Source organism: Sapajus apella, unplaced genomic scaffold, assembly GCF_009761245.1.
Source record: "Sapajus apella isolate SASKATOON/1434 unplaced genomic scaffold, GSC_monkey_1.0 scaffold36, whole genome shotgun sequence".
Taxonomy (NCBI): domain Eukaryota; kingdom Metazoa; phylum Chordata; class Mammalia; order Primates; family Cebidae; genus Sapajus; species Sapajus apella.
Window position 1 is genome coordinate 17,825,155 of NW_022436976.1, and position 20,601 is coordinate 17,845,755.

The 20,601-nt window shown below is 41.7% G+C and overlaps 1 protein-coding gene across 2 annotated transcripts in view; it reads left to right on the forward strand.

Annotated features, from left to right (window-relative positions):
* Positions 1 to 13,759: 13,759 nt before the first annotated feature.
* Positions 13,760 to 20,601, forward strand: part of WLS (Wnt ligand secretion mediator) — a 132,039-nt gene continuing 125,197 nt past the window's right edge. The window contains exon 1 of one of the 2 annotated variants that reach the window (XM_032296630.1): positions 13,760 to 14,562. In XM_032296630.1, coding sequence (XP_032152521.1) covers positions 14,457 to 14,562 — 106 coding nt within the window. In that variant the 5' untranslated portion in view covers positions 13,760 to 14,456. The remainder of the gene's footprint in view (positions 14,563 to 20,601) is intronic. The other variant, XM_032296631.1, reaches the window with a different exon arrangement.

The following is a 20,601-nucleotide window of genomic DNA, read 5'->3' on the forward strand; positions in this document are numbered from 1 at the left end:
TTGTGCCACTTCACGCCAGCATGGGTGACACAGTGAGATCTTGTCTCAAAATAGAAAAAGTAAAAGATGGCTGAGAAAAATATCTAAAAGACCGTTTGAAATCAAATGGAAGAAATTAGCTCCTCAAAAGGCTGAGGCAGGAGAATGGCTTGAATCTGGTAGGCGGAGATTGCAGTGAGCCAAGATCGTGCCACTGCACTTCAGCATAAGGGACAAGATTGAGATTTCATCTCAAAAAAAAAAAAAAAAAAAAAGAATTACTGTGAGGCCAGGAGGTGTAGTGGCTTATATCTGTAATCCCAGCACTTTGGGAAGCTGAAGTGGATGGATTGCTTGAGGTCAGGAGTTCAAGATCAGTGGGGCCAACATGGTGAAACACTGTCTCTATTAAAAATACAAAAATTAGCTGAGTGTGGTGGCTGGCACCTGTAATCGGCTCCTCGGGAGGTTGAGGCAAGAGAATTGCTTGAACCTGGCTTGAACCATTGCATTCCAGCCTGGGCAACAGAGCAAGACTCTATCTCAAAAACAAAACTAAACAAACAAACAAACAAAAAACAAAAACAAAATTACTGTGAAGCTACAATAATTAATAGTCTGATGTTACCGTAAGACAAATAGACAGCAAAGTAGAGAGCTCGGAAGCAGACCTACACAAATGGTTACCTGATTTACTGTGTAGCCATCACTGCAATTCAGTGGGAAAGAAATGGCCCTGGGTCAATGGATAGGCAAATAGAAAAATTAATTTGAGATGACTCCCAGTCCTTTATGTGAAAATGAAAGAATCAAGCTTCAAGATGGAAACACAGGAGAGTATCTTCATAACCTTGCAGTAAGAAGAGATTTTTAAAATAAAGAAACAACACAAATCATAAAAGGAAATATTGATACATTGGATTTAATTAACCTTAAGCATGCCTGTTCCTGAAAAACACCTTCAAAAAAAAAAAAAAAAACAGAAAAGATAGACCACAGACCAAGAGATGATATTTTCAATACAATTCTTGGAAAACAATCTGCATTCAGAATATATAATGAACTTCTTTTTTTTTTTTTTTTTTTTTTTTTTGAGATAGAGTCTCACTGTGTTGCCCAGGCTGGAGTGCAGTGGTACCGTTTCAGCTCACGGCAGCCTCTGCCTTCTGAGTTCAAGTGATTCTCCTGCCTCAGTCTCTCAAGTAGCTGGGATTACAGGCTCCTGCCACAACACCCGGATAGTTTTTGTGTTTTTAGTAGAGTCAGGGTTTCACCATGTTAACCAGGCTGGTCTCGAACTCCTGACCTTAGGTGATCCACCTGCCTTAGCCTCCCAAAGTGCTGGGATTACAGGCATTAGCCACTGTACCCAGCCTATATAAAGAACTTCCATAAATAAGTAAAGATAAAAACGGTGACCAATTTAAAAATAGAAAAAAGACTTGGACAGACATTTTACAAATCTCAGTGAACAAAAGGCAACAGCATAGTCATCACAGAATACAAATTTGAAGTCTAATTATATACTCATATATCCTACCAGAATGGCTAAAATGAAAAAGACTGACACTGCTAAGCGTTGATGAAGATGTGGAACATTTGTAACTTGATTTGTGAATGTAAATGTATGTTGGCATATTGACTTTGGAAAATTGTTACAGTATACAGTAACATTGAATATAACCATATTTCTATAGCCCAGCAATTTTGCTTTTGCATAGATATATAACACAATGGAATAATTATGTCAACTAAAAGACAAACACAAGAATGCCTACAGTAGCTTTATTCATAATAGCCAAAAACTAGAAGAAACTCAAATGTCATATGAATTGTGATCATATTTACACAATGAAATAAAATAAGTGAAATACTGCTACATGCAATAACAAAGATGAGTATCACAGACATCATTCTGGGCAGCAAATGCTGGTTACAAAAGAATACAAATACATATTATGATGCTCAACAGATCAATGGTGAGAAATGCGAAAAAAAAAGTGGATTTTTAATACAACTTAAGGGCTAAGGAGGAATAATCAGCTGGGAAGGAGCACAGAAAAACCTTTTGAGATGGTAGAAGTGTTTTATATCTTGATCTGAGTGGCTCCATAGCTTATATATTCATTTGTTATGAGTGGAATTGTGCTCCTTCACCAATTTATATGTTGCAATCCCAACTCCCAGTAGTAAAGAATGTGATGATGTTTGAACACTAGGTCTTTTTTTTTTCTTCTTTTGTTAAATTGCATTTTCGGTTTTGGGGTACATGTGAAGAACATGCAAGATTGTTGCATAGGTACACACATGGCAGTGTGATGTGCTGCCTTCCTCCCCTTCACCTATATCTGGTCTTTAAAGAAAATGATTAAGTTAAAAGAGGCCTTTAGGATAGGGCCGTAGACCAACATCACTAATATCCTTATGAGAAGAACAGGAAGCCAGGCACAGTGGCTACGTGTAAACCAAGCTATTTCAGAAGCTAAGAGGATCACTTGAATCCATCTAATCTGGGCAACAAAACAACAGCCCATCTAAAAATAAATAAATAAATAAAAGGTGGGAAGGAGACATCAGGGGTACACACATACCCAAAGGAAAGACCCTGTGAAGAGGCAGCAAGAGGGTGGTCATCTGCAGGCTGAGGAGAAAGGCCTCAGGAATCCAAGGTGTCAATACTGCTGACATCTTGTTCTTGGACTTCCAGCCCCCAGCACTGTGAGAAAATAAATTTTTATTGTTTAAGTCTCCCAGTCTGTGGTGTTTTGTTATTGCAGCCTGGTATAGTGTGGATCTGTGTCCCCTCCCAAATCTCACGTCGAATTGTAATCTCCAGTGTTGGAGGAGGGACCTGGTGGAAGGTGATTGCATCACCGGGGAGGATTTCCCCCTTGCTGTTCTCATGATAGTGAGTGAGTTCTCCGGAGATCTGGTTGTTTCCCCCTTCGCTCACTTCTTCCTGCTCATGTAGAACTGCCTGCTTCCCCTTCGCCTTCCATTATGATTGTAAGGCTCCTGAGGCCTCCCCAGCTATGCTTTTTATGCAGTCTATGGAACTGTGAGCCAATTAAACCCCTTTCCTTTATAAATTACTCATTTCAAGTATTTTTTTCTTTTCCTTTTTCCTTTGAGACAGGGTCTCACTGTCACTCAGACTGGAGTGCAGTGGCATGAACTCAGCTAACCCCAACCTCCAACTCCCACACTCAAGCAATTCTCCTGCCTCAGCCTCCTGAGTAGCTGGGATTACAGGAGTGCGCTACTACCACACAGCTAATTTTTGTATTTTTAGTAGAGACAGGTTTCACCATGTTGGCCAGGTTGGTGTTGAACTCCTGACCTCAAATGATTCACCCGCCTCGGCCTCCCAAAGTGCTGGGATTACAGGCGTGAGCCACCACGCCCAGCTGGCTCATTGCTTCCTTGGAGACAAGGCATGAGAAGATATTGATCAGTTTGGAGGCTGAGAATGTTTATACTTGATGGCCCCCACCTCTCCTTGTCCCATAAAATAGAACATCTATTGAGAGAGAGAGATGAAGAAATATGAAACCTTAGAAGCCAAGACCTAGAAGAGCCATGGGGTTCTATTAGAATTAAATAAAAAGACTTCTGAGTAAAACACAGTCTTTTGACCTCAAAAATGTATAAAACACCGAAGTGGATTTGACAAGTGCCCAAATAACTATAATCTGGGGCAATATGTGCGAAGAGACGTAATAGACATAGAAAGTTAGTTGCATGAGGGTTCACCAAGGGAAAAGCTGTGTCAGGTTATGGGGTAGAAGGATCAAAAAGCATCTCAAAGTATGTGTAATTTTTGAAAGACAGAGTTTCAACAAGCAGTCCAGGAGTCTTAATGTTTTTCCAACAGACAGCTTGCTAGGAGAAAAGTACAATGAGAACATCATTGTAGGGATTATAGGAAATTGAAGTTGAGGGGAACGTGGCGCAGAGGAGAAAGAGTCTCTGACCAGGGCAGGATGAGAAGGCAGGGTTTGAGGGCATCGAACCTCACTTTTCTAACTAAGTAACAGTATCCACCTCCAAGATTATCTTTCTTTTCCTCCTCTACCTCCTCTAGTTTCTCCTTGTTATTGAGTGCTTAGCAAAATGCCAAGCATTTTGCTGTTTATATTTTGAATGTATTCCATCCTCATCACAGATTTTTTTTGAAGATAACATCATCTCCATTTCACAGATGACTTAGCTGAGGCTCTGAGAGGTTAAGTTACTTTCCTGAAGTCTCAGAGATAGACCATGGTTAAGCCAGAATTCCACCAACATCTGTTTGATTCTAAATCCTTGCTTCTCATACTGCCTCTCATGTTGAATAACAGCACCTGGCATATAGGAGATGTCCAATAAATTTATAATGGACATTAATAATAACTAATGGACATACATCCAACAACATGTGGTGCTTGGGAGGTTTATCAAGATGTTTAAAGTGGACAGAACCCTGCTCTGTACATGTACCCCAGAACTTAAAGTAAAATAAAAATAATACAAATTTTAAAAGTGGACAGAAACCAAGGTACCCTTGTGGGATTGGCAGAAGAGGGAAAAACTTACTTTTCTCTGTCTCTCTTTTTTTTTTTTTTTTACACAGATTTTAGCTCACTGCAACCTCCACCTTCTGGGTTCAAGTGAATCTCCTGCATTAGCCTCTTGAGTAGCTGGGATTACAGATGCCCACCAGCACGCCTGGCTAATTTTTGTATTTTTCAGTAGAGACGGGATTTCATCATGTTGGTCAGGCTGGTCTCAAACTCCTGACCTTGTGATCCACCCACCTCAGCCTCCCAAAGTGCTGGGATTACGGGTCTGAGCCACCGTGCCCAGGCTACTTGCCCTTTTTTTGGTGAATACTTACTTATATTAAATTTACTGTGTTTCAGGCACTGTTGAAAACACTTTATACAAATAAATCCTCTTAATATTAATTACAATCTCATTTACAGGTGAGAAAATTGAGGTACAAAGCAATTAACGTAACTGGCCCATGCGCACAGCTAGTAAGTGGCAAAGTCAGGTGGTCTGGCTTTGGAGCCCATGCTCTGAACCACTAACTCTGCTGTTTCTGTGATGGTCAAATGGAACCAAGCATTGAGGACCCTGTGCATTAAGTTAAGGAGAGCAATCCTTGTCATTTTGCTTTCTCCAGCCTGCAGTCTCTTCTATGCCTCTTACAGCAGTCATTCTTTAGGACTTACCCTCTCAGCTCATAAGTCATTGTATCACCAATATCCTTTTACTTACATGAGATTATAAACTTTGTGAGAGTAAAAGATATTCGTCATTCTTGCATTTGTGTCCCAGCACTTGCCATGGCATGTGGTCAACACGTAATAAACATTTATGGAATAAATGAAAGAAAGCTTCATCAAGTCATTCACGCTTCAAGTATCAGATTCAGACACAGGCGCGAGTTCATTCATTTTGCTGTAAAGGAATGAATGAGACTGGGTAATTTAGTTATTAATTATTTATTTATTTTTTAGTAGTATTCTTTTTAATTTAATTTTTATTTTAAGTTCAGTGGGTACCTATGCAGGTTTGTTACATACATCAACTCATGTCATGGGGTCTTGTTGTACAGGTTATTTCATCGCCCAGGCATTAAGCCCACCCGTTAGTTATTTTTCCTGGTCCTCTCCCTCTTCCCACCCTCCACCTCTGATAGGCCCCAGTATGTGCTGTTCCTCTCTATGTATCCATGTGTTCTTATCATTTAGCTCCCACTTGTAAGTAATAACATGTGATATTTCTTTAGTTTTCTGTTCCTGCATTAGTTTGCAAAGCAAAATGGCCACCAGTTCCATCCATGTTCCTGCAAAGAATATGATCTTGTTCTTTGTTGTGGCTGCATAGTATTCCATGGTGCATATGTACCACATTTTATCTAGTCCACTATTGATTGGCATTTAGGTTGATTTCATTTCTTTGCTATTGTAAATAGTGCTACAGTGAATATACACAGGCATGTGTCTTTATGGTACAATGATTGTATTTCTTTGGGCATATACCCAGTAATGGGATTGCTAAGTCAAATGGAAGTTCTGTCTTTAGATCTTTGAAGAATCAGCCACACGGGATGGTTGAACTAATTGACATTCCCTCCAACAGTATATACACACTCCTTTTTCTCTTTAACCTTGCCAGTGTCTGTCTTTTTTTTGCTTGTTTGTTTGTTTTTTAATAATAGCCATTCTGACTGGTGTGAGATGGTATCTCATTGTGGTTTTGATTTTCATTTCTCTAATGATCAGTGATGTTGAGCTTTTCTCATATGCTTGTTGGCTGCATGTATGTCTTCTTTGAAAATTGTCTGTTCATGTCCTTTACCCACTTTTTTAACAAAGTTTTTTTTTTATTTGTAAATTTGCTTAAGTTCCTTATAGATGCTGAATATTAGACCTTTGTAAGACACATAGTTTGCAAAAATTTCCTCCCATTCTATAGGTAGACTGGGTAATTAATTTTTTAAAAAAGGTTTATTTGGCTCATAATTCTGCTGGCTAGAAGACTGGGAATCTGCTGACAGCCCCAGACTGTTTCCACTTATGGGGAAAGGCAAGGGAGAGCTGGCATTTACAGAGGTCCTAGGGTGAGCAAGGAAGTAACACCAGCTCTCCTGGAAACCAACAGAGTGAGAACTCACTCATCACCCACTCCCAGGAAGGGCATTCATCTGCTCAAGAGAAATCCACCTCCTTATCCTAACATCTCCCATTAGGCCTCACCTCCAACCTTGGGGATCAGATTTCCCCATGAGATCTGAAGGGGTCAGACAAGCCAAACTACAGCAACATATATCAGAAGTAGGAAAATGTTTGCCCTGATACGTTGTTGTCTTAAGGTGAATATTCATAAAACAACTCAAACTCGTGGGCAAAGAGGGTCTTTACTGGGGATTCATATCAGGACAACAAAATAAACAAACAAAAATATTATAAGACTCAATCTGCAGATTATCTAAGACTAAATTAATTTTATGCACTACATGCTTTTTGCTTAATGTATATTAAGAATGTCCTCAAAACACTCTAGAATTAGGCTTAACAATTACTCTCCTGAGTCATTTGACTTGAAAATTGATCTTCAAGTTGGAAAAGCCCTTAGCAGCAAATACCAGCAAAAACAGACTGTAAAAATTTAAGGCTTAATGGGAGGAGGTTTGCTCTGAGTGGGAGTTAGGTACTGAGGAAGAGAACAGAGTTGAACGTATGAACAGAGGAGCAGGTGAAAAACATTAAAACAATGACTGTCTCGAGGTTGGCAGGAAAGGGGGCTTCTGCATGAGTGTCTTGAGCGTCTCAGGGAGAAAGCGAGAGTGAGGCACCCAGAAATGCTAAAAACTTTATTTCTACTAACTTCTACAGCTCTGCAGTTTTCTTTCTTGGGTGTCTTTCTTTTGGTGGGTTCAAAGGGTGCAGCTGGCATAAAGGAGATAAGAATGAAGCCTCTGATGTCGGCTTTCCAATGTAGCTCCATGAGGACAAGGCCTTTGTTGTGCTCACTGCTCTTCCCCAGCATCTAGATCGGTTTCTGGCTCAATAAATATTTGGTGATTGGGTAAATAAATGGTGTGCTGCATCAACTTTAAAATCTCAGCTTCCTGGCTTGCTAGCAGGGTGGCCAAGGGAATATTGCTTAACTTCTCTGAAATAGCTTCCCTCTTTTTAAAATGATGAAAATAATGCCTACCTTACAGGATTGTTGTATAGATTAATGGAGGGAACATAGGCAAAGCATTTAGTGCTTGGTACATAGAAAGTAGTCAACGTAAGTTCTCATTGTTGTTATTGCTATAATTAGTGGCATTATTCATAAAAGCTATTAGCTTCCACTGTATTTGATGTTTGAGGAATGATGCCCTCCCTCACTTGCAGCCATTTCAGGTTCTTTTCACTAATGCAAAGTAGGAGAGGTCCTTGATTTTCCTGTATATTATCCTCATGCAACCTTTGCTTTTCCACGTTACGTATAGGCATCCTAGGCTGTTTTTATGGTACATTGTCCTTCATGCTGAGCTACTTAGTGATGGCTTTGAGTTAATCTGCAGTGGGGATAAAGATTGGGCTCTGAGTTGAGTCAGCATCTATTCTTACCACATCTAGACTAGGGCTGAGGTTAAGCCTGAGCTTCCCTTCCTGCCATTGGCCGCCTATGGTCTTACCAAACCGCTGGATAGCCAGGGACTGGCACTTATTCATTCATTACTATTCATCAAAAAAATGTGTGTGTCGAGTTGGCCACGGTGCTGGGTGTTGTCTGGATATCACAGGAACCACCATCCACAATAGGTGTTTCTTGGCCTTCCCGGGTTTTCCACCTATTGCCTCTCTGTACAGACAGGGACAGATGTTGAGGAACTAGTGAGCATGACAAAGTTTAGGGAGATGTGGGGAAGACGAGCCGTCATGACACGCATGAAGGAGCAGTCAGCTCAGCCCCCATTTGGCTTATACTATAAAAAACTGGCAATACCTGGGTGTGGTGGCACAAAAGCCTATAATCCCAGCTACTTAGGAGGCTGAGGCAGGAGAATCGCTTGAACCTGGGAGGCAGAGGTTGTAGTGAGCAAACACTGCACCACTGCACTCCAGTCTGGACAACAAGAGTGAAACTCCACCTAAAAAAAAAAAAAAAAAAAAAGAAAATACTGGAAAAGAAAAAGCCCTTTTTCCCACCTCTGCTCCAGGCAGCCAGCACAGGTGATCTCAAAGGCTTAACACTGGAGCTTTGCAGCTCTCTGCTGCGGCTTCTTTCAAGCCTGAGAAATGGGGCTGGTTGGCTACTTCACACTGTCCATTGCCTCCCACTAGAGGCCTCTGGAAACCTATAAAGTTTCTTACCCACCCTTCCAGGTTGCCTGGGTTCAAAGAAGCAATTTTATAAGAGGGACTATAATTAGGGGTTTTATAGTTTGTTTTGTTTTGCTGTCTGGGAACAGAATCCGCCTCTCCTATAACATGCAATATTTGTTGAGCACGCACTTTGTGTCAGGCACTGTGCTAGGCACTTTTTATTTTGTTGAACGATTACCACAGCCCATAAGACTGGTATCATTTATTCATGGTAAGAAATAAGAAAAGTAGTTTCCCCACATTTATTTACACAGCTAGCAAGCCATAAAGCTGTGACCGAATAAGCCTAATGACTGAACTGTCTGTGGAATGCGAAAGAAAAGGTGAAATGAAGATCTGCAGAGGAGGTGGGGATGCCAAACGGGAGGGGGAGATGGGGTATGTATTAAGCAACTGAAGATCAGGTTGAAGTATTGGTTTTCTGAATAGTTCCTACCCACAGTTATTGTGTAAAAGGAGGCATTAAGAAAGGTCTTGCATTTCCATACAAAATAAGACAAAGGGGTCCACAGGAAAAGAAGGGGGGGGTGGTTTTGTTTGGGGAAAAAAGGCATTTTAAGAGAAATTGGGTGTGTGTGTGTGTGTGTGTGTGTGTGTGTGTGTGGTGAAAAGTGACACTGAATAATAGAGTGTGAACCCACAGTGCTTGCTCACATTCACAGGCACCAATTACAAGAAAATACCAACAACCATGGAGCCATAGGGATGCCATTTATGGATAAAAGCTATTTATGAGAATGAGAAGACTCAGAGTAGGATTATTGCTCTTGTTAAGTCCCTCTGGGAAGTAAATTAGGTGTTTAGGAGATGTATTCAATTCTTTTAGATCTCTACATTACATTTACTGCAATGCCAATAATAATATGCTGCTCTTGGCTTCCAAAGGAGGCTTTCTAAACTCCAGAATCTGAGCCCTCCTCTGTGCAAGGTGCTCTGCTGGGACTGTGAGGCACACAAAGGCTCAGATCACACTCTCCTTGTGTTGAAGGAATTTGCAAGCCAATTGGGGTAACAACACATCACATATATAGATACATGTGCAAAATGCAGCCTGGTATATAGGGGCCAGGTAGGACTATAAGACAGTAAATTATATATAGGAATTGGGGGTGGGGAGGAGTTATATCTATCTTCAGTTAGATATCCATTCATTCCTTCATTCATGCATTTATTCATCTATTCAATACATATGCATGGAACATCACTATGACCTTCCATAACTCAAACACTCTGAATAAAGTGATGAATAAATCAAAATACCTAATTTAAAATCTAGTGAAATGGATTTGAAATGTTCAGTTTGTTTGTTTGTTTTGTTGTTGTTTTTTTCTTTTGAGACAGAGTCTGGCTCTGTACTCAGGCTGGAGTGCAGTGGCACGATCTTGGCTCATTGCAACTTTCGCCTCCTGGCTTCAAGTGAGTCTCCTGCCTCAGCCTCCTGAGTAGCTGGGATTATAAGCATGTGCTACCACGTCCGGCTAATTTTTATATTTTCGGTAGAGATGGGGTTTCAACATGTTGTCCAGGCTGGTCTTGAACTCCTGACTTTGTGATCCACCGGCCTTGGTCTCCCAAAGTGCTAAGATTACAGACATGAGCCACTGTGCCTGGCCTAAAATGATGAGTTTTTGTTGACAGAGTTGGATTTGCCCTTGGATCACTGCAATCTCTGGGATAATCTACCTAATGACAATGACTCAAAACAAACATTTCCTTGGTAGTTGGAAGTTTTTATAACAGATGTTTCTACGTCAAAAACCACTGAGTATTGTCAAAGTTCAATACTAGATGTTGTCCTTATTAATACGCTTGTCAAGTAAAATTAACCACCTAGATGTCTCCTAATATATGCTTCAAAAAGTAATCACAATACGATAAAAATTTTAGATCTGAGCAATAACTAGTCATCAGTTTTATTTACTAGTTTTTAAACACAAGATTCTTGATTTCCTTTAAAGTTTCCTAAATATAATAATAAATATTCATATCTTGCAAGAATACCATGTAGTACTATTATTATTTCCATTTTACAGAAGAGGAAACTATTCTGTAAAGAGTGAAGGCTTTACAGAAGCCTCAGAGTTGGTCTGTGAAGCCACAGAGTTGGTAAGTAACTGCGTAATAGCCCGTGATCACACGAAACAAGGGCCAGAGCTGGGATCAGGGTTCCAACCCAGATCCGGCTGACTCCAACTCTCAGGCTCTTTTCTACGCATCTTTGTTGTCCACTTGGGAACTAAAGATCCAACAGTCACTTTTAATGTTTAAAAAGACATGATACAAATTATATTATTTTTAAAGCAGCCCATGGTGATGGATACCACAGGTGTCTATATCCCACTCAGTTGGGCATTATTGGTAATCTCATGACAGAAGCATTGATTAGCAATTAGAAAGATCTCTTTTTAATTAAAATGACTACATAATAAATACTTTTTTATAGCAGAGGATGATATTGTTGGAGAACCAGCATCTTATTTCAAGGCTCTCATTACCAGATGACAAAACTGAAACTTAAAGGAGTTAGGCTAGCTACTCTGTAGAGATGCATTTGGGAGCAGAGGGTGTAGGGTGTATTGTAGTAGCTGATTAAAAACTAAGTCAAGGAATTCACTAATCTGAATAAATCAATTCTACCACTCCAGACATTTTTTTGTGGATCCAATTTATATTTGAAGTGCACGGAGTCCAGGTACGATAGCTCATGCTTGTAATCCCATCACTTTGGCACACAGAGGTGGGTGGATCACCTGAGGTCAGGAGTTCGAGACCAGCCTGGTCAACAATGGCAAAACGCTGTCTCTACTAAAACTACAAAAATTAGACAGGCGTCGTGATGGGCATCTGTAATCCCAGCTACTCGGGAGGCTGAGGCAGGAGAATTGCTTGAGCTCAGGAAGTAGAGGTTGCAGTGAGTTGAGATTGTGCACAACACTCCAGCCTGAGCAACAGAATGAGACCCTGTCTCAAAAATTAAAAAAAAAAAAAACAACAACTCTTTTTCTTTACCCTCTTATGGATAGTGCTTGGGGGTATGTGGATTAAACTGACAAAAGACAGATTAGCAAGGCAAAAGACAGATTTTTGTTCACATATATCAAATGTATGCGGGCATTCATAACCACTCAAGGAGGCAGCTGTTAATAGAATTTGGAGTGTATATACTATCTTAACAGGAGAAGGATATTTATGGGAAAACAAATGACTTTTAGAAAACATAAATGGGCCCTTAGGAGTGCTGGCTGAGTACTCTGAACTGAAGGACATTGGAAGGACAACAATTCTGTCCACTTCATCCTTTCTGATAGTACCTGGTGTTTGCCAAAGTAGAGGTAATTAATTACTATCCAGTGAATAACAATTGGACTGGGGCTCCTTTAGGGCAGGTGCAAGTATCTGACATCTTGGTATCCTTGAGTGCTTAAGAAAGAAAGCCTGGAACATGTTAAGGGCTCAGTAAGTGACTGGGACAAAGAGTTGAATGAGAGAATAAACAGCAACCACAGTCATGCGTTGCTTAATGATGGGACAACCCTCTGAGAATGTGCTGTTAGGTGATTTGTCATTGTACAAATGTCATAGAGGGAACTTACATAAACCTAGGTAACATAGCCTACTACACACCTAGGCTACACCATGTAGCTGATTGTTCCTAGACTACAAACTTGTGCAGCATGCTACTATACTGAACGCTATAGACAACTGTAATGCAATAGTAACTACTCTGTGTATCTAAATATATCTATGAAAGGTACTGTAAGAATATGGTATTATAATCTTATAGCACTACTGTCACATACACGGTCTGTTGTTGACTGAAACATCCTTATGCGACACATGATTCTATATCCTCAGAACTGTTAAGAACTATTAGACGCTGAAGAGATGGAGTTTTGTAGCATAAAGTTTGGTGCTTGTCCTTGAAAAGCGGTGTGTTCTACTTGGAGACTAGAAATAAACGCTTCTATAAAGTGTAACTTGGCACGACATGTTCTATAAGGGCAATGAAAATTCAGGAACGGAGTAGAGGAGGAGAGAGGACTGGGAAAAATCGTCTCTTGGCATGAAGAATGTGTGTAAGGAGGGAGGGACAAGAAACCAGGTGTGTGAGTAGTGATGGTGGAAAATGTGCGTGTGGGGAGCAGGGTGGGCTATTGACCAAACCAAGGGCCTATTGAGTAAGGTGAGTTGTTTGGCCAAGTGGTTCCGTTTATGAAACATGGAAAAACCAGGCCCAGAAATGTAATCTTGATAGAGCAGAAAATCCCTATGGGGGAGGACTTCGCCCTCTTTTTATGGAAGTTAAGTATAAATATAAATATATGATCTCTCACAAAGAGACAACAAACATTGTAACTTAGTATGTGTACCCACCAAACCAACTAAGCTCTCTTTAGGCTTTTCAAATGCAAACTGTAGGCTTGCCTTCACATTCACTTCTTCATTCCACAAAAGTATCCCGGGCACCTACTTGAGCTAGAATTTTGTTAGGCACCAAGGGGGGTACAAAGAACAAAAAAAGTTGGTCCCTATTCCCCAGGAGTTTACAGCTCAGTGGTGGAGACAAACGTGTACACAAATCCTTACAATAGGAGGTAAAAATGTAAACACAGGATTGGAGGGTTTCACTTCCCAGAGATACTGCGTGGAGGTGGTGTGGAAAATTAGAAAGATTTCTTAGACTAATTGGTTTGACATCAGGTTTTAAAATTGTTGGAGTAGAACATGGTCTCTTTAAGGCAATAGCCAGCGGTAAGGCTGTGGAAGTCCACGCGCTGGAGTAACGAACAGTGGTCTGATTTGGCTGGAGCGCAAGATTCCTCAAGGGGCGCCGTGGGGAATTTAGCTGGGTGTGTGCCCAATAACCGAGGCTGGGAACCTGGTAGAAGGAAGTCGAGCTGAGATTTTATTCCGCATCTCTTGTGTTTTGACTTAGGCATCTATTGGTCCTTTAAAAAAAATTCTTCTCCTCTTTCCTAAAGAGAGTTCTAGCAGCTGGGGGGGGGGGGTGGGGACCGTTTCCTAAAGTCAACGCCTAAGTTAAAGGTCTGCAAGGCGGTCCGCCGCTGATATAAATCTCGCACTTCGGAAACCAGAAAAGGAAACCCGTGAGAGGCTGGGCAGGGGGAACCCGCTTCACATCCACAGCAACCCCCAAATGGCACCAGCCCTTGGCGGGACAGGTTGCAGGCCAGACTCGGGAGCGGGGCGTCAGCACCCGCTGGAGCTCTGAGCCCCGAACTGGCGGGCAAGGGGTAGAGGAAGAGTGGGAGGGAGGGAGGGAGGAAGCGCGAGAGGGAGGGAGGAAGAAAGGGAGGGAGTCGGCGTCATGTGATCCGCTTCCCTGCTCCTTTAAGCGTCCACAGGCGGCGGAGCGGCCACAATCACAGCTCCGGGCATTGGGGGAACCCGAGCCGGCTGCGCCCGGGGAATCCGTGCGGGCGCCTTCCGTCCCGGTCCCATCCTCGCCGCGCTCCAGCACCTCTGAAGTTTTGCAGCGCCCAGCAAGGAGGCGAGGGAGGAGGGAGTGTGTGAGAGAAGGGAGCAAAAAGCACACCCTAAAACATTTATTTCAAGGAGAAACGAAAAAGGGGGGGCGCAAAAATGGCTGGGGCAATTATAGAAAACATGAGCACCAAGAAGCTGTGCATTGTTGGTGGGATTCTGCTCGTGTTCCAAATCATCGCCTTTCTGGTGGGAGGCTTGATTGGTAAGTGCGAGAGCTGCAAACTTTTCCCCCTTTCTGTCTTTTCGGGCCCCTTCCCTCTTTGCCTCTTGGGCTACTTGTTACAGTATCACTGCCTTGCTTCTATGATCTAATTAGTCCGGCTATTGTGCTTAAGAAAGCAGAGCTCCATGGGGCTCCGTGGGGCACAATCCAGTCTAGTGGCTAAGAGAAAAGGAGGGGAAAAAGTTTTGGCCTAGTTTCAGTATCCACTTGAAAGGCAAGAGGGGGGCGGCGGGGGTGGGAATCTTAAGCATGGCGACGGATCGCGCGAGGAAGCGCTGGGTTACAAAGTTGATTGCTCGCCGCCCCCCCCCCCCCGCTTTTTCCCGCGTTCCCCCCCTTTTCCTCTCCGTTCCCTTCCAATCAGCTCCGGGAGGGCAACGTAATCGACTTTATTAGGAACAACAGAAGAGTCGAGGCACTGCGCCCGGCGCAGACCCGGAGCTCTGTTACACGGCTGTGATACTTGCGTGGTGTGAATGCATTTGGTCGTCTTCGCTAGGGGCTGAGGGTTTTTGCATTTTGGGGTCCCCACCTTCGCGTCCTGTTTCCCCGCCGCCCTCCACCTTACGCTCTGCCGTGGACAGGTCCTAATTGTGGGCCGGGACGTGGGGTGGGGTGGGAGGGAGTCCTTGACCAGCGCCGCGGGAAGTTGGAGAGGTCGGAGGGGAAAAGCGTCTCCGAAAGGTGTTGCTTTTGGCCTCCTGCCCACTCGCGAATCTCCCTCCCCCCACTTCTTAGAGCCCCGAGAGCCGATGGCTCTGGATTCCTCGTCCTCCCTTGGCACTTAGGAGAGCGTCCCCCACCCCCACTCCAGTCCCCCGCAGGTGACAGCTCCCTGGCCCCCCCGCGGCTGCGCCGCCCCAGGAGACCTCTCCTGGCGTGCACCTCCCAGACCTCTCTGAGTCAAACAGGCTTCCGGTGAAGAAAACCGCCTCACGGACCGTCCACTCGGAAAAACTCCCTTCCCCTCGCTGTGTCCCGGTCTCCATCCATCCTCCTGGCTCTCTGCACATTCGCGCCCCCCACCCCCTCAAGATTTGGGACATCCCGGCACGAACTTCAATGCCAACTTTGCAGCGGGCACGGATGGGAGGTTCGGTCTCCTTACTTCACGGCTTTCTTAAACTTTGCGGAGTGAAGAGTCCACGAGGGGTTTCTCCCCGAGTGCCTTTGCGGGCGCCCACGCGATGTGGGGTGCGGGGGAAACGCCCGGAGGGCGCGGGCAGCGTGGCTGCCAGAGCTGCGCAGGCTTGGGCACCTCGAGTCGTGTGCGTGCGTTTTGTCTCCAGACTTGGGTTTGATGGGAACAAATTAAAGGGAGTTTGCTACTGTAAATCACGGTAACATCCAAGCCAATTGTCTTAAACAAAGGAGAGTGGGTGAAGCTTCAAGGAGAGAAATTCCTAAAGGAGACAGTGCCCTTTTCTCTGTCTGCATTTATCCACAAAGCAGAAAGGGGATCAGAGTTTTCCAATCTCATATCTCCAGTGTGGGTCAAACAGCTTCATATTTTTATTTCTGAAATCCTCAGCGCGCGCGCACACACACACACACATATACATACACACGTTTTGGCTTTTGTGTTAGGAGCTCCTGTTTGGCTACATGCAATCTCCATGTTTCCCCGTATTGGATTTTTCGAGGCTCTTAATACCTTCTCTGCTGGGAGCTGAAGGCAGCCTTCCCTGTGCCCTCACAGTGATTATGCAGCGGTTACAATTACACCTCTTGTCTCCCTTGATGAGCAGTTGCAGTTAGATGCCATTGGATCTTGTGTGATTTCAGCGGCAGACCATAATTAAAATTTCTTGCACCTTGTGCTTTCAGAATTAAATTGGCCTATTATCCCTGTCTGACCTTCATCCTCTTTGAGGTTTTTGCACAAGCAGCAAACCATTACACATAGTTTCCTGGTGTTTGTTGGTGTGTTTCTCCTTTTTCTAAGGCTGATCTCCTAGCTTTGCAGAGCCTATTATCCATGATGTAGGCCTCCTAGGGGACTTCTGGAACTAGCAGAATTTCTGGGATCCTACCAATGAGGAGAAGCCCTAAGGGCACTCCTGGGTGGCTGGTGGACATTACAGTTACTACGGGGTCATAACACTTGTTTGGTCTAAGCAGAGTTTGTCTGGAGTAAGTGGTGCCAAAGATTGTTTTTTCCCAGAGAATTTGGTTAATGACAACAACCTCAAAAAGTCCGTGGCAGGTGCTAACTTAACTAGATTACCCTCAATTAATAAACTGCTTTATTACGATTTCCTTGAAAAATATCTATGGATAATACTTCTTGGAGGAAACTGTGTAAGTTTACTGCTTACCTCCTCTCCTTCCTCAGTTGCAAAGGCCATGTCTACAGTTCAGATCAGAGCCAGCCCACACTGAACGGTGACTTAGCCTTTCCTCTTAAACTTAGAAAGTAATTTTTTTTTTTTTTTTTGCTCTGAAACAAATCTAAAAACTTGGGAAGGGCCCAAAAATGGGAAATAAATATCAACAAAATATAAATGATATATTTTCCTACCAAATTTCCCTAAGCTGGAAAACAGAGGAAACTAAGGAAAGAATAGCAACAAAGTGGGCAAGCGGAAACAGTAGTTGAAGGAACAGTTTGTAGGCTGGAAAGTCAAGGTAAAGTTCAAAAACCTCCTCTGCTTTCTCCAGTGAGAAGAGAACTCCTCTGCAGCTCATTACCACTGCTACTTAAGAAGTCAGTTGTCCTGGGTGTGAAGTGTCTCTAATATATCTACAGTAGGCCAAGTCAGAAAAGGAAACTTTGCTTTTGTACTGGCCAGAATGTATTTTTCTTTTTGATCACTCTTTTGGCTGATGAGAGTAAACAGAGCAACTTAGGAAGAAGAGATGATAAATAACAAAGCTCTTGCTTGTAAGGGTATAAGTACCACATATACCACACACACAAATATACAGCACAAAAACACCCCCCCCCCAAAAAAAAACAGTGACAATCCATGAGCCCCAAAGTGACCAGCCAAGTGAGTTAACCAGCAGGCTTCAGGCCCCTCATTGGTAGAGGGAAGAGTTTAAGGTCCCTTTCAGTTCTAAAACTGTGTAACTCTCTCAGTACTTAGAGAATTGTACATGACATTTAGACTGTTTGGTTGCAACCTTCTAGATTTGATGAAGAAAATTTATAAAAGCAAATAGCCTCGAGGGACTGGCTTTGGTTTAGCCAGCTTATATATTCTCCTATTTCAATGTCCTTCTTACCAAAAAAAAATTTGTTTGTTTTTTTTTTTTTTTGCATATAAGCAAAAAAAAAAAAAAAAAAGGTTTCAGCTCTAAGTTAAACCTTTAATGGGATTTTGCCAAAAGGCTCTGAAAGCAATATCTTACATAGTAGAACTTGGGGTATTTATAAATTCACTGCTTTATATCATGCTTCTGTAAAAACTTTGAGCTGCTATGAAACCATATGTCTGATACATCTAGTATTCTACATACATCTAAATACATTCCAAATATTTAGAAATTATTTAAAAATGCAATAACCCCTGAAGGAAAAGAAAAATATTTTAAAAAATATAACTTAATCTTTATCCTCCTTAAAAATAAGCCTGCAGAAAACTTAAAAAATAATTTTCCTTTGATTTCATGTTTGGTGAATTTAGCTCCTGAAAAGGCAGCTGTGGGGGTGGTGGAAGCAGGGAGGGGAAGGAGACCATGTACCCTGAAAAGAGAGTGCAGACTAAAAATCATGAACTTGAATCCCTGGCCCATTATGTGCAATTTGCTCATCTTCAAATTAGTCAAGTTTCGGGAATATAATGGTTGAAAAAGCAGGTCACGTTCCCAGCTGTTCTAAAACTATTAAGAGTATGAAGATCAGAACTGGGCGAATAGAAAATTGTTGCACTGTTTTAAGCATACCCATACATGAGAGTATTCCAGACATAAACTCCAAATAAGTATCAACAAATCACCAATTATTATTTCTTTAGGAAAGATCTCTGTTTCTTTGAAAAGGTAACTTATGTGAGTGGTCTCTTTAATGCTGAGATTGTAATGTATACTCTGTAAGATAGAACATATATACATATGTAATCAATTTTCTCAAATTGTGCATGGATTATCTACTTCTTTCAATGACATAGCCCACATGATTGTGCTAGTATTGTTTAAGTGGAGGCAACTGGTCTTTACTGTGACCCATTTATGTGAGCTTTTGTTTCTGCTGCTGTTTATCTGGAAGTTGCAGAATTTTAAGAAATTAAATAAAACTACAGTTATGCAGAGTATATGTGTTTGCTCCCCAATTTATTAGATTTTAAGCTTGTTGGATTTATTTTAATGTGTCAATGATGCAATAGTTGTAATCCTTCAATATTTGAGTATCTGGGGAGAATCTTGAAAAGTACTAATCAATTGGTTTCGGTTCCTATTAGGCCATATTTTTCTATATTTGATTCTGCTTTTTATTTCATAAAATTTCATTGTTTTCCTCTGTTACCTACTAGAAGTATCTAATGTGATTTGTAGGAGTACTGTGCAATCTTAAAAGTTAATCTTTTTTAAAAAAGTGAAATTATTTTAGCAATTGAAATTAATTACAATATTCAAGTTTTAAAAAAACGAAACTATTTGGTTCTTGCAGTGCAATCATGCTCGTGCTAATAGTCTCTAATTGCTCTTTCATCTGACTGTTCTTTCAGGACAGCCTGTCTAGACTTCTATTCGAACTTTCCCTTTTCCTGTTACAATGAGAAACATTTCCTTGAGCTAATAGTGTTATGTGTGGCTTTGTGAGGCTTTCAGGTTCCCTGCCTGAAACCCAGATTGAGATTTAAGGCCTTCCCTGCCTGCATGACATTTTGCAATAATTTGGCCTTTAAATTTTTAAATCCATATAAACTGCAAAAAGATTATTACCTTATCTTCCGCATAAAGGTGTTTCTGTGCAGATTTAGAATTTAGAATCTGTTGAAATTATGTAAATGTCCTTAGTTTAAAGCTCCTGTGTGCTACTTGCCTGATTTGCAAAATATCTATTAGGGTGTACTGTGTGTCCAGGATAGGGCTGCATGCTGAGGCAGGGTTAGTAAAGACAACACTTGAAGCTTGAGTAGACTAGGGGAGCTGTGGGTAGAAAAGAGCCCTTCTTCATCTAAATTTACAGCAAAAGATTTCCTAGGATGTAGTTTTCTAGCATCAAGATAATTTTCACTTATTTATTGGGAATTCAAGAAGGTATGAAATTAGAAGCCCTACTAATTATACCATCAACTAATTATTTTATCTTGAAATAGATATATTAATAAAATATGTTTAACATGTACTGAATGTGCAATATGTGCCCAAACCTGTCTAAATTCATCCATACAAAACCTTGCCAAATTGGTATTTTTGTACCCATTTTATATGTAAGGGAACTGAGGTGCAGAAAGATCTAGTAAAATTGCACAAGGTTACCTAGCTACCCACGGTCAAAGCTAGGACTGAACTCCAGTCAATCTGACATCAGAGCCTCGATTATCAACCATTAGGTGATCTTCCCACTTTTCCCAAAACCTTGACTTTTAGGCCTGAATAAAAATGGTCTGAATGTAGGGAAACAAGATGAATAGCACTAAAACTGATTTCTCATTTTTATAACCAGCTAACATCAAAAGGAAAATATATCAAATGTGATGATAAATGAAATGGAGTGCAGCTGTACAGACCCAAACAGTGCCTTGCCAAGGCTGAGGGAGGGCATGTCTTGAGAAGTTTGCCTATGCCAGTCCAACCAATTCTATGTCAAGTTCTAACCAGTCCCCGTAATTGTATGAATCATCCAGTTGACTAAAGCAGCCAAGTTTGTTAACCATCAAATGTTTGAGATTCTGCTACTTTCAGGAAGATTACTCAGTTTTATTTTCTCTAGATGGTGATTTTAACATATATGTAGTTATACAGTAAGTCTGGATTTGCTCAAAGGAGAGGAAAGAAAGAATCAGTGGAGGCTGGAGAGGTTTTTAGAGTGTGTGGGTTGGCAGCGATGGCGGAGGAATTGAGAAAAGA